This window comes from Aquila chrysaetos, chromosome 1, assembly GCF_900496995.4.
Source record: "Aquila chrysaetos chrysaetos chromosome 1, bAquChr1.4, whole genome shotgun sequence".
Taxonomy (NCBI): Eukaryota; Metazoa; Chordata; class Aves; order Accipitriformes; family Accipitridae; genus Aquila; species Aquila chrysaetos.
The window spans coordinates 81,487,944-81,502,776 of record NC_044004.1 but is presented as its reverse complement, the minus strand read 5'-3'; the positions used below and the strand labels follow the sequence as shown (position 1 = coordinate 81,502,776).

At 38.0% G+C, this 14,833-nt stretch overlaps 1 protein-coding gene across 33 annotated transcripts in view; it reads right to left on the bottom strand.

Annotated features, from left to right (window-relative positions):
- Positions 1–1,139: 1,139 nt before the first annotated feature.
- Positions 1,140–14,833, bottom strand: part of CAMK2D (calcium/calmodulin dependent protein kinase II delta) — a 166,217-nt gene continuing 152,523 nt past the window's right edge. For 28 of the 33 annotated variants that reach the window (XM_030009396.2, XM_030009304.2, XM_030009553.2 and 25 more), the window contains 5 exons: positions 10,745–10,820; positions 9,470–9,564; positions 8,001–8,229; positions 3,718–3,767; positions 1,140–3,180 (listed from right to left, as the gene is read on the bottom strand). In XM_030009396.2, coding sequence (XP_029865256.1) covers positions 3,761–3,767; positions 8,001–8,229; positions 9,470–9,564; positions 10,745–10,820 — 407 coding nt within the window. In that variant the 3' untranslated portion in view covers positions 1,140–3,180; positions 3,718–3,760. Of the gene's footprint in view, positions 3,181–3,717; positions 3,768–7,996; positions 8,230–9,469; positions 9,565–10,744; positions 10,821–14,833 lie in introns of those variants that run through there. The other 5 variants (XM_030009892.2, XM_041122240.1, XM_030012076.2 and 2 more) reach the window with 2 other exon arrangements.

Here is a 14,833-nt window from a genome sequence, read left to right as displayed (position 1 = left end):
GCTATAAAAGGACATCCACAACAATAAAAAAACCCCAAACCGCAAAAAACTCTGCCCCCTCCCAAATCTTCAAACTGATATTTAGCAAATGTATTCTCCCCATCCTCCTCCTCCTCATTATGCTTTATATGCTGATCTCTCTTCTTCTCTACATACCTGAAATTAGTAGCAATTCCACTGTTGTCAAACAGCTTACTGCAGGCGCACAGTTAAAATGGAAGTCAAACTGATTTCTGGAATAGCATTTAGTGGAAAAAATGAGTAAACAAGTAGGTAGAAGTGATATGACAAAATATAAAACCTCCCAACAGACTAAACCATTTTTGCTTCCTCTGGGGTTTACCAAAACATTCCAAACCTCTGAGGTCTCTCCTAACTATTTTTCTTTTTGTTTACAAATACATCGCAAAATGCCACCCAAAAGGAAGCACTGAAATTTTCACAAACCCAGGAATACGCTCTCGCTCCTTCGACAGGCGGTACTCCTGGATCACTGCCACACCAACGCCGCTGCTACAGGTCTGGCTTGCAACTACGCTGCCCCTGGCACAGAACCAGAGAAACGATCCAGCTCTGCATTTCATGACCCATGAAAGCTGGAAGTTGTCTCCTCTCCTCCGCCCCCTCGGTCCTTCTTTTCTGCTGGTATAAAGGACTATTCTCAGTTGGGGCTCAACACAGGGTAAGAGCCTAAAAACACTACAGATGTATATGAAAGCTTTTAAACTGGTACGTTATTTTAAGTGCTACTTATTTATGAACTTTAATGCGTTTTACAGTTTGCAATGCTAAACATACAGTAACTGCTCTTACAGCATCTTGTGTTACAGGCTAAGCATATGAAACACAGTAAGGGAGCTACAGAAATGTGCAGACTACCTAAAACATTTCTAAATATGGACCTATAAAAGCAAATCTATCAATAAAGTACAGCATAAAAGCTGTGCAATTGGGTCCTCAGGAAAGGCAGTCCAGAACTAACCAAAAGACAACGAAAGCAAACACTCGTATTTTCAAACTGCAAATTCGGCTCGTAAGAAACTGCATCTGTGTCTCTGACTTCTTAATCCAAACAGACACCACACATTTTCCAATGCAAAAATCACAATTAATTGGGAAATTAAAACACAAGCACAATGTCAGCAGAAATCACAAATTTATTAATCCTTAAATATATCAATCATTTACCATTATGGCAAGAAATATGTACACTGTGTCCCATGGTAAACTGCAGTGTTCCAAAATGACAGAAGTGTATAATTCAATTGTGGTGGAGAGAACAAATCACAATTTCCTCACGTCTTGGTGTGGAAGACAAACTTGGTCTACAGTAATACGTCAACACCACATGCTATGTTAAAAGTATAAAAAAAAAACCACCCTACACCTAATTTGTTAATTTTAAATACAGTTATGCCACTTATAGCCGCTTCACAAAAAAAAGTAAAGAAATTATTGAGAAAAAAAATGAGGCCATTACTTTTTTCACAGATCCCATCGGCAGGTTAATATGGCTCAACACATTTATTGTAGATGCTTATTTTAAATATATATTGTTTAAAATCATGTAGTAATTATCAGAGAAGCTTAAATCCATCTACCATACATCCACTAGTAACAACATCAAAATGTTTAAGAACTGCTTTTGATTAGTAATCAACACAGAAAGGTGAAATGATACAAATTAGGAAGGGTTCCCATTTTAAAAACTCCAGGCTGCCGAGTTGTAAATTTTTAACCGCTAAAAAGGATATTGATTGAGATATCATGCACTATACAGCGCTGCAGAAAACAGTTAGCCCTGTTGGTAACAGAACAATTAACAAAAGAAAAAAAAGAAATAACCGATCCCTGTATTTTTCTATTAAAAAAGGAAGGGAACAAACCTAAGTGCTTGCAAGGACGTATTTTCACAGCAACATAAGGGAAGCAGATATAGTCCCTATTACAAAGCTTGTGTTCTGAACCGACACCGAGAGCATTCCCTGGGCAGCGTACAGGCGTTCGCAGCAACGGATGAGGGGCCAAACCAAGTTGGTAATGCTGCGAAGACTGCTGTCCTTGATACTGTACGCTGCACAAGGATTTTAAGAAACCAAGAGCAGATTGAGGGGGAAGAGAGGGGAGAAACAAATCTGTGGTAAAGTGTTACAATCTTATTAGAAAACCGGTGTATCCATAATACATTTCCAGAGAAGCAACAGCAGCAGTGTAAAGTAAGTAAACTCTTCATACTAAGCTTTTAAGGCCTAATATTTCTCGAGTATATTAACCACACAACTGGTCTATAGCTGAACCAAAATTCCGTATTTTTTAAAGCCTCCTTAAAAAATTTACAGTACACCTAAAAGCGATTAAAAATCTTTCTCTATTCTCTCATCTTAATCCTCAAAACCTGCTCCTCAATCATCAGTTAGTTCCCTACAATTTTTCATTTTGCTTAATCATCCAACAGAAATTTTCAATTAGCATAGTAAGAAAGCAAAGGTAAAGACTCAAAAGAAAAAAAAGAAGCTGCTGGCTCACCGGAACATTGACAGTTAATTCTGAATTGACGAAGCCAGCAAATGATGAGAGTTTTCCAGTTTACACAGACTAATAAACTAAGAAGGCTTCAGCTGGTACAAAGCCAAGATATTATCACTTCCACATTTATCAGTGATTTCGTCCATCTACATGCTATAATAAAAATCTGTTTTACAGCAATGGAGCTGCCAGCGGAAATCCTAACCATTCCTACCAGAACCAAAGCAAAACCCTGGGACTCAGGGGAAAAGGAGGAGTCAAAAAACAGTTCTTAAAAAAAGAGGGTAAAATGTACTTTTTTTTTCTTTTTTTTTTTTAATAAACAGGATAATTTTTAAAGTTGTCTGTCAAAACTTGGCATAAATGGAGAAAGTGACAAATGTATTCTGTATCTACTGCTGTCCAGCAAATATTTTTTTTGTCTTTTATGCCTTGTTGTTCTCTATTTGCATGGAACATTACCTTCATTGAAATGTTAACAGTGTACAGATGGAATATACAGCAACATGGTGCATCACAAATGTGTTACATGAAGAACCTTCACAACTTCATGCACTCAGAAACATGCATGAAGAGAACGGGATGGCCAAGATGGTAATCAACCAGGTGCGTTGGGTACAGAAAATGCAAGAGCGGCACCGCTGATATTTTTAGCTACGAGGAAGGAGAAAAAAAAAACAACAGATTGCAATTACTGAAGTAACATCACTACCAGATAACAATACATGCTCATGTGTTAGCCAATACTATTAAAAAAAAATCTTCTCAAGATCATTTAAGACAACATTGTGAAGAAAACCCGGGGGGGGGGGGGGAATGCTCAGGCAAAGCATGCTTTTATTTCTCAAAACACTTTACAGACATTTTCCATCTTTACAACATGCCAGAGAGGCTGTTAAAATAAAAAAGGAAACTGAGGCAGGAAGCAAAAGTGCCTTAACCGATTTGTTAAAGGAAGGAGGGCAGAATTCAGATGTGAATCTCTGAGTTTAACTTAGTTCCTCAGCATGTACATTACAGACACTGCCACGGACTGAGATTCTCATACAAAAATCGAACCAAGTAACAAGGAGGAATCAGATGTCGTTTACATGCAAGACATGCTAGAGCCATATGCAAAGAGAAAACGAAAGAAAAGGAACACAAAAGCAAGTAGTTAACTAACTCAGCTTATAATATCATTTGTATTACCGTAGCATCTAGGGGCCGAAGTCATGATTGGGATCCCGCTGTGCTAGGCACTGTACAAACACAGAACAAACTCTTTACTTAAGTCTTCCTGCTGTTCGGTATTTAACTTACGAAAGTATATGAAGGTGTAAGTGTGATAAGTGAGGGACTATAAGCCTGGGAGCCTCAGGTCTGAATTTAGGTTTGGGAGTCAGTTTTAGATCCAATAGCCCTTTGACTGCCCATATCATGCAGGTCCACTCTCTGTGTATATGCAGACACAGTTCTGCAGAAACACTCTACCACAAGTTCTTAAGAATGGAATACAGAAAAAAATTTCCTACCATCAGTCATATCACTCAGAGAGAAGCAAAGGACAAGACAGAAACCAAAGTTTGTCTTGTCTGACTTGCAGAAAAAACTACAAATAAAACTTATTTGTAAACTAAAGATACATTTGTGCTCATATTCTTTTCCAAATAAATTGTCTGCATAAGGAAACATTTCCATATACCTGTAACTACCAAAGAGCTCAGTTCTTTCCTTAGATTTATGCACACTCCTTACCATAGTTCTGAAAACAAGCAAGCTACTGTGCTTGCAGCAACTATTTGACATAATCTAGGATACGGCGTTTGCAAAAGCAGATCACAGCTATAATTGCTTTTGCAAGTTTATTAGATTTGAAATTCTTCTTCAGACTTTGTGTGTGAGATACTTTTTTATTGTGGAAATGCCATTATTAACTGCTGTGTATTGGTAATAATTAAATAAATAGCTGCAGACTGTATACATTTCAAATACGAGAAAAGAAAGGAAGGATAATCTAGAACACTATTTTAATTAAATTTCTTCTGTAGTTTTCCAAAATGGAGTTATTGGTACACTGCTGCTCTGACTGGGAAAAGTAAAGGTGAAGTTCAAGGCAGTCTAAAAGATGGTCAGGATGGGTTATAGAAGGCAAGTTCTAGCATGGCGCTACATGGGAATCTACCAGTTAAACCTGAGAAGATGGGGATTAAAGAAAGAATATGTAAAGTAACTAAAAGACACGTGAAAATGCTTGGGCTGAACAGGGAAATATCAGCCTAAAGGAGACTCACTAGTCTTTGCAAATGACCTGAGCACAAGCAATAGGATTGATCTCACATAGTATACTTACACTTAGAGGGAAGGCACTATAAATACAAAGGAAAACAGGAGTATTGTGCAAGAAGAACCAAGTAACCTTGAGGGCTGGGTAATCCAGAAATGTCACGTGTAATAATAGGAAGTACAAAGCTGCACGGTCAGCAAAAGTTTCTATATACTCTTTGGATGGAAATGACAATTGAGGATTAATACATGGGTGTCTTAGATGATCTGCTGATGTGATGTAGATGACAAAAGTGCAAAAATCACACCAGAACATAGCAGGTGTGGCGTTCTCAACAAGGAAAAGAAAGACATTGTGAATTTAAATAAAGCCCTGACCACAAGTGTACACGGTATTTCAGAAGAACCCAAGCTAATGAAAAGACAAACCTCAAACCAGAAAAGACAGTGAAGAACTATTAAGGTAGTCAGGAAAATGGAGATCGTATCAAAAAAAGCCAACCAAGTTAGCATTGTTTATTTATCCTATGAAAATAGAAGGAGGGAAGTAATCTAATCACCCTTCATATAAAACAGCTCATGTCTGCATACCTATCCCCAGTATAGGAGAACAACAATGAATTAAGAATAATCAAGGATACACTGAATACAACTAAAATTAATACTGGAAAGTAAGGTTTCTAACCATCAGACCAATGATATTTTAGAACAGTGATATGAGCAAGTCCAAAAAACCTGCTCTGAATTCAAGATGAGGGTTAGGTAAGGGATTTATATGACATTGTTGCCAGTGCTACATAGGGGATACATATCTAGGGCTATGTTGCAATCTCAGAGCATCTCTCCTTAAGCCTTAGCCATGCTCTAAGGCTTTGAGCCGCTACTCCTCCTCTGACCTTTTCAGCTTGGATACCCTCTCACAATCCTGAAATTTCCTCTGTCTGACCCCATAGGCTCAGAACACCCGCTGAAATAGATGCAACCCTGAAGTCTCAAAAAAATTACCTCTCAGCTTCTTCTCCTGCGATCCTTAGCAGAAATCCTTATCTCTATTACAGAGCATGAGCAGCTGTAAAGAACTGACATTACACAAGTCCTAAATACTGGCACTGCTTCTGAGAGGCAAATCTCAGTTCTGTATGTACGACTGCATTCCCTTGAGATGTGCAGTCTGAAGGGCCAGGAGTCGCTCTGCGGCAGCTACTGCATGTCCTTTATATTCCAGAGAAACTACCTCTGGCGAGTGTTCATAGGAGCAGTACGTGTCACAGCACACAGCAGCCCATCGCACAGGTACAAGTTACGTGAACTAAGTATTAAGGCTCCTGTTACAACATTGCACCTCAAAAGGAAGAAGCTGCAGAAGCTATTCAGTGTATCTCTATGAAGTATTACTGAAAGAATTATCGCAAGAATTATTTGGCAAATTCTATAATATTCCATGAAAATAGTAATAAGATGGCTATTTTGTTGCCTTCTGGTTTTGGTGCCTAAGAATGAGTGTTATAAATTACCTTTTCTCTTTAGGGTTGTTTCCTATAAATATGGTTAAATTAAAAAAAAAAAATAAATATTGACCCCCCACCCCAATCCTTCTCAAAAAACAGGGGGGATGACAGGGGGATGGGACGGGACACCAAACAAAAGAAAAGATTAAATAATTGTCTAGTCCAATTAATTTCATTCTGCTATAAACATTTACTGTCCAGTGTGCACTGGGACAGGTGAACCTGTTTCACTTATGCTTTCTGACTCTACACATACCCAGCTCAGATCCCTTGACAAAACAGTCCTCTATGAAAACATCAAAAATCTGCGTAACACTGCATTTCAAGAAAATGTAACTACTCTTTCAATATTATCTCTTGAAACACTGGCAGTGCAGCTGGAATGTGAAAAACAAAGGACGACATGGTTCCTGCTCCCATTGGTTTCACATCTTTAAATAAAATACAATAGTTATCACGAGATAATTGATTACTTTTTTCCTAAATTAAAAAAACCAAAAACCCACAACTAAAAATTTCATCCCCACTGAAGTTTAACACTTCATTCTATCATGTTCCTTACTTTATCTAGTATTATTTCATATGGGAGAATAGTGTTGCAAGTAAAATATGGGTCATGATGAAGTTTGAAGGATGAAATCTAAGCTCTTAACATCCACACCAGGAAATTTAGCCACTATCCACATTAAGACACCTCACACGGATGTAATTACAACCTACAAAGAGGGCTTGCACCTGAGCAAACCACGGCCTATACCAGTGCTGCCTGATTTGGAAACAGCCTAACCTAAGCCAGAAGTCAGTGAGGTCACGCTCCGAGGGACACAGCAGCATTAGCGAAGGCTGCAAGCAGAAGAAAAGCAAAGGACTTGAGCAGAACCTCTTGAAGGAGCCGTGACTCTTTATCCTGTTATTGAAACTATAAGCGTGCTGTAATTTACACTGCTGAAAGTCTGGCTCAAGGAATTCAGGTTTGCGCGCGCTGAGCCATGGCATGACTCCCAGGGTATGAGAGGGCATGCAGAGATGCCCGAATGAACAAAAGAGAGATCTGAGGCTTACCCACACAGATGTCGTAACTATCAGACAGTGACTGTTGAGCAGTTAAGCAAAGAGAGTGTGGGGAAAGAGATAAGAATGTGATAGGTACTTGTATGACTTAATTTACAAAGTAAATACGTAAACTGGCTCAAAATCAACTTGCAGTGAACATAACTACGCCTGAGTAAGTAGAGGTGGCTGGAAATCGCAACAAATATTACTCAAACTTCAGTTTTTCAGAACAGTGATACTTTTTTCCTTGAAACTTTCCGATCAGCTCTAACAGCTCCATGTATCCTATTGCTTTTTATTTTTTCAGGTTTTCCTGAAATTCTATTTCAGGTTTTCCGATCCTATTTTGTGTGACTTGTATCAAGCCTTATCTACATTAAAACATTTTTCTGCTCTTCAAGCTGTCAGTTCAGGGACTGAGTTGGATCAGTGGGCATCACAGTTGAAAAAACAACAAAGAAAGCATTATTTTAAAAACATTAGCACCAACTATATGCACACTACTGAATAGAACACACACTGCGTAAATGACCACAAGAAATTGTACTATCAAGAGGATGGTTTCATAGTTTTTAAGGCCAAAAGCAGCTATTAGACTATCTGATCTGACCTATGTAGTTTAAGCTTGTGATCTGAATTGTTTCTTACTTGATAGGTACTGTTGGTGACCCTGAACGGTGAAAATGAACGTTCTGCCACTTCCCATCACGACGGTGCCAGACCCGTGTTTCCTCTGACTGCATAGTCTTTGGCATCCCACTTCCATCCATGTACTGTGTGAGCCGTATATATGCAATGCAAGCAGCGTCGTCACCCACAAGGTGGACATGAGGATTGAGGATAATGGTGTGGATTGGCTTATTACTTTTGGATAAAGCTAGGAAGCAAACACACACATAGAGGATAAATTAAATTTTCTCTATGTAAGCCAAAATAACTCATCTCACCCCATTTTACAAAACAAGAATCTCAAGCTTAGCAGATACAAAGTAATAATTATTGTTTACTGATAATCACGACTGATAACTAGCTCAAGTACACTGTAGAAATGAGCACAGTCACAGCATAAAGTATGTTTTCCCCTTTCCTATGAGGAAACCAATCAAATGTTTAATAGTATATATTATTTAATCCATGTGTGTACATGGATTAAATAAAATGGGGGCCACCATCTTGAGTTTCCCAATACTTCAGTTTCACTGCTGTATCTAGTTTCTAATGACATTTGTACTTAATATTTTCAGTGAAAATAATTCAGCTTTTAACTCACTCTTGTGACATATTTTATTAAGTGCTGATATCTATGAAAACTAAAAAGCTGCAGTAATGAAAGGAAACATATTAAGGAAAAATATGGCAAATGCTGTTTTGGAGATGGAAGAGAATTTAGGAATACAATAATCCCATTTTATGCTCAGACATTTCTCAAGAATTACTGGATAAGCTGGTATCTTCATTTACAGTATTTTATTTCCTGTTGAGTCAAGTCTGCTCTAAAATGGTTACCTACATTACACGATCCTCCAAAACTTTATTAAATCCACTCTATAGGTAATTTTTCTTTCTTATACCTGGCGTGATTGTAATATATATACATATATATATATATAATATATATTGATGTTTTCATATACACCACCCCCCACCCCCCCCCCAATACAAAAAAGACAGCCGATCAGATCCTCAGCAGTACGGACTGAGTGACTACAATGTCTTCCCCAATACATCACACACTCACCAGAAGTGCTGACTGTTAGTTGCAATCACCGTAATCACACGATTTAGTGACCTTTCTTTTAAGTATACTCACAGCATGGTTTTCTCATTTCCCCAATAGAAAAAAAATGTATGAGAATTACTTATCTATGGTTTGTTTGTTTTTTCTTTTATATATCTTGACTTTCTCCTTCCAAATACCTGAAACTTTCCTCCACTCTCCAAGGTGTCCTATGATGTGTGAATGAGCACAGCAAAAACAGACAGAAAAACACGTAGAGCAGAACTCCCTTCCCCTGCCCAAATCAATTAACTCCCAGACCAAAATGCTAACTAGACTGGGGAAAACACAGTCACAAGGAACAGATGAAGATTCACAGATATGAAAAAGGAATGTTTACCATTTTCAAAGTAAAACCGGTGAAAGTCCATCCCTTCTACTAGATTACCCAAAGCTTCAGGCTCAAAAGATGTAAGGCCCGGATCACAGATTTTTCTGCGGAAAAGAGGAAATTCTGTAATAAACACATGCAGTTATGCAACACAACTTCGGAGAGATTACTTTTCAAATTTTTCTTCATTCCCCTCAGACTTGTTACTTACCTGCGCCACCACACTGGAAAAGAACAGAACTTAAATGGGGAGAAGTAATGGAGTTCTGGTTTCACCTAAATTAGTAAATTTGACAGCTTACTTTAGGTGGACTAGATTTCATATAAACCATCTTTTGACGAAAAAAAAAGCCTGCCAAAGAAGGCTCCACAAGTCAATGGTATTACAAGTAGGAATTTTTACTTGTGACTCTGAAAATTGCCTCTGTGCAATCCAAAGGATACTTTTAATGTCTCACGTCATTATTTAAGCAAGATTTAATTTTTTTTTTAACTGACAAAATTTAGGTAAGAATTTGAAATAAGTTTCCACTTGACATTTGTACAAATTAAAACAAAGGTTTTAATGTGATCATACCAAACAAAAGTTTAGTGCTGGCAAGCCTTTAAACAGGACAAGCAATGTCACTGTTGAACTGTGAGGCTTGTGCTGTAACAGGATAGAATCCACTCAGAGAAACACAAGAGACCAAAAGAAACGCTGAGAAGGGCTTTCCTCTACTTTTGTAAATTTTTTTTCTGAGGTAGAAAGAGAAGAGAAGCAGTGATGGAATTGTGTCTTTGCAGAGAAAAGCTGAGAGAGAAAGCGGTCTACTTTTCCCCAGCAAATTCTCGCACAGTGCTCAGCAGAGGCTGGTGGACTAAATTCCACGTGGTCTTTCACGCTCTGAAGTACAAATAGGATTCTAGCTGATATCGGTCTCTACATACAATACAAAATTTCTGTTAAAAGACGCTTCTACTGTGTTTCTGGATTCTAAATCACAAACATGACTTTACTTTCATACACCAAGAGAGATCACTGCATATTTTGCATCAGGATTATGATCTTGTCTTGGCAGAGTAGTACATTAGATTTATACTAGCAGCTCCTCTGAAACTGGCATTTGTAAAGGCTCATATAAAGCCAGGGCAAAGCAGCAATGAACATATCTTGTGTTTCTTGGGGGCATCTGAGAATGAACTTCAACAATACATAAATACAGACACACACACCCTCGGATATAAATATACAGCGTCCAATACATCAACTCTCCTCACTCCCTCTGAAATGAGAAAACTTACGTGTAAGCTTCAAAGTCCCCATTGTTGATAGCTTCAATCAACTGCTCAGTAACCTTGATAATCTCCTGCTTACGAGCTAGAGAGAGACACAAATACAACTCTTAAAATGGAAGGCAAAGTGGAAGGTGACAGCTGAAAGGCTGTCAGAAGAACAGCCGCAACAAAGGTATTCTGTCATTCCTCAGCTGGCACAATGGCCATTTTTCTTCCTTTTCTATGACCAAAGGACATGGTGTTATATTGCTGCTTTACACTGATTTGGCTTCAGTGTACTCCTGTATTCACGAGGAAATTAAACACATGTCAAGATCAATCCTCTTTCCTATCATGCTTGTATCTTCTGTCCTTCACTGAAGGATCTGCTGTTTAAAAAGCAAAACAAACCCAAACCCCAACTCAACTTCAAATTAAAGGAAACTGATTATTGTTTTACAAGCGATGCTCTAATGTTTCATACACACATGGGGCCTTTACCTTTTAAGTGTCTAATGCTGATTTTCAGGAACCTTTGTAACACGGGATGTTCGCTTTGGCCAAATGTGTACATTTAAGTAAAGAGGAATTTAGGCCCTAAGCCTATAATCAAGGTTGTCCGGTGCAAAGCTTGCGGATTACATATAACGCATACACATCCACACGGGTCTAATTACAACACAGTGTCTTTCAGCTCTGACTTCGGTGATTGTGCCTATCCTTTGCTTGTAAAATGCTTAACGGAGCTGTATTACAATTAGCCTCAGTTAGATCCCTCGGTGATAGTACAGTACATCTACTACTACTAATAAATGCTAAATAGTAACAGAAGAATAATACATTAAAAACAAGCAGAATATGTATTTCTAGTAAGAATATTCAAACTCAAGCAGTGTTTGCATATGCTTCAAAGGCAATAGTATGTGAAACGGTTTCTCCTTTATCTGTCAGTCAAGAAATAAGCTCGCAGTTCAGTATTTGTTAATGTTGATCTAAGTCACACTCAAACAGTGCAGAGTAAACAAATTCCTGCATGGTGGTACGGTTATTACCAATACCAGTTACTCTAGGAGGGCAAAGTTTAAGAGACTTCATCAAGATGGAAAATCTTACTGAATTCACTTTGAAAACTGACTTCTACTTTTAAAAACTTGGGGCTTTTTAGGAACAGATGTTTACATTTTTGCACTGTACATTTCTCATTTGGTAAAGTTCAACCTTATACGGATGAAGTTCAACCACAGTGGCACTGCTCTCAAATAGATTTTTTTTGTGAGTTTAATGCTAAATGGGTAAGGGAGAGAGATTTTACCGATACGTTCCTGAGGATTTAACTTACATTCAACTCCTTACATGAAAACTCAGAAAATCCATTTGAAAGACCAAGCTTGAAATAAAAAGAAATGCAAGGAACCAGGCTGAAGTAGCTCTCTTGTGCAAGCAACAGTTGTAATTCTCCTGCACGCTCCTACAGGTGGACTAGACTATTAACACACATGCAAATATGCTTGGAATGTTAAAACCAAAGTACTGAGCTCACTCACATTCTTCTTGGAAAAGAAAACGTTGGGGAGCATAGACAGAATGTAAGTCTCCAATGCTGTACTGCAAAGAACTGGCATCGTGGTGTTAAAGAACCTTTTAATTTATTTTATGCTCCACCGTCTCTTTTAGTAAGTGAATACCTAATACATAAAAGCACCAAGAAGAAACCAGCAAGGAAAGAAATGATGGAGAAAAAAGTGGATATAAAGGTCAAGCAAGGCTGGCTGTGAGTAGCTCTTGACTACTAGATAGCATGACGGGTAAGACTATTTCAGACTATTTCAAGTATGAATTGCCTCATTTTACACAAAGCTTGTGGAAAGAACAAAGAGTCTTAATGAAGAGATGTTTTGACTGCAGATCAGCAATGGCTCCATTGTTATATGTTTAAATGACATAGACCAAACTGTGGACGTTGTATGGCATTGTCAGCACAAGCCAAGTGGTAGGATGGTTGAGTAAGAAATAATGGTGCAGTGTTAGAAAAGGCTGGCAAAAAGAAATCCGGAATATGCAGACTTCATGCAGTGATGAAATCACAAGTTTTGCATGCTACCTCTCATATACATATACATATAACTAAAGGATCTGATTAAATAGCCCGGTAACACATTCCAATCAGAGACTAGGAAATTACAGACTATTAAATCAGACAGTGGCAAATGAGGTAAAAATCTCTGATGAGCTGCTACATAATCATGAGATCATGTTATTGGATAATTGTAAATGTAAGCAATGAAAATGTCTACAAAGGTACTGTAGTTTCCACATGCAAGAGACATAAAAGCACATGAACACGTAATTTTACTTTCACTTGGCTAGAGACAATTGGCAATATTCCCTTTTTCACTAACATCAGTCATTTCTTTTTGAAGTTTTACCAAAAGAAGCCCACAGTTAACTTAGGTGTTATACATACTCTGACAAGGAACAGCAAACAAAAGTGAATATCTGAATATATTCTATTACACAACATTCTGTGATCCAAGCCCAGAGGCTGATTAAGGTGTTTTGTTTTGTCTTAAATTAATGGCGTGCAACAGCTCAATTTAGTTGGATGGTAACCTGACTCCCTGGCATCTATTCATGCCTTCAATAGTACGAGTTAAGGGAATGTGAATGACAAAAGTTTCTTTCTGCAAATCTTTGAGATTTTGAGACTTGATTTCAATCGGAATGCGAATGGAAATTTTTGCTAACATACATTTAAAAAATTGTTTTGGGTCAATCAAAATGTTACGCTTCAATCATGCCTTTGATGTTGTACTACATTACAAGATGTAATTCAACATCAATCCAGAAGGAAGAAATTGAACCGTATTGCCAAATTTATCTTTTTCTTGGTTATTCTTCCAAACTAAATTTGCAGTAGAGCACACGTTTTCATGTGGTCTTCTGATAGAAGCCACCTAATATTACCGAATATGGTTCCAGCAAAGTTTCTGTGGGCAGTACTAACACCTAGTATAGCTCTGTCTGCTGACCTGTCCATGGAATATAAACCACATCCATCAGGAAGCTCTACAGGCCAGCAAAGTAAGTAAAGGAGATTAAGGCAGTATCACTGGCTCTAATCAATCAGTGTCCAACTCCAGCACTAGCATCAGTTCTTCCAGTACTTGTGGAAAGACTTCACGGTTCATGATGCAGACCGTCAGGAACAGAAAGATGTTGCCAAATCATCTGCCTTCTAACTCATTTCTCATTTTTTTCCTACAAAATTACAAGCACCACGTGAAACTGTATACGAAAGCAACTATGCTACTCCTCGCTTTCAGCAACACATGAATAATTACACACATACTAGAAAATTAGATTTCTTCCTATTTAGTGATCTGATATGCAATCTCATTGGCAGAAAGTGACTAAGAGCCAAAGACAGAGATGGAGCATAATTTAGAAGCTGGAGTTCCAGAAATGATTTATCCTGTGTGCAAAACCCTCCTCATTCTCAGCCCTTACTCATGTGAGATCAAGAATGAGCATTACAAGAAAAAGATGGTCAAGACAGTATGAAATATTCAATAACATCGGATATCAAAGAATAATTAAAAATCTCAGTAGCCACTGTGATTTTACACAAACCTCCTACTGGTTGTTTTTAGGGATCTTTTTTATCTTTATAGATAAGTATTTTATACTTTCTATGCAGGTACACATGTGAGTGCAGGGACACAGAGTACAAATAGAGACCAAAAGTATTTCAGCCTATAAATACATTGTCCAGGAAGCCGAGGTTTAGCCTCGGAGGAAGGAAGAGGAAGGAGACAGCGAAGAACTGGAATACAACAAGCGGAAAGCAGACTGAGAAGCAAAATGTAGCCATGACTTGGTGGCCACATGAATAGAGTCAAACACTTGCGCTTTTCCTTAGCGCAATAGGGAGGGCACTGAAGATGAACTAAGGTGAAATGGATACGGATAGGAACAAGGTCTTGCTATTGCAGACAACGTCTGACAGAAATAACTAGCACTTAATAAAGTGGTAAGAAAATTATGAAGTTTTCATTATAAATTTTATGGACTCCATGTAACATATGCTCTTCCAGACCTCCAATTTCTTTTTCCATC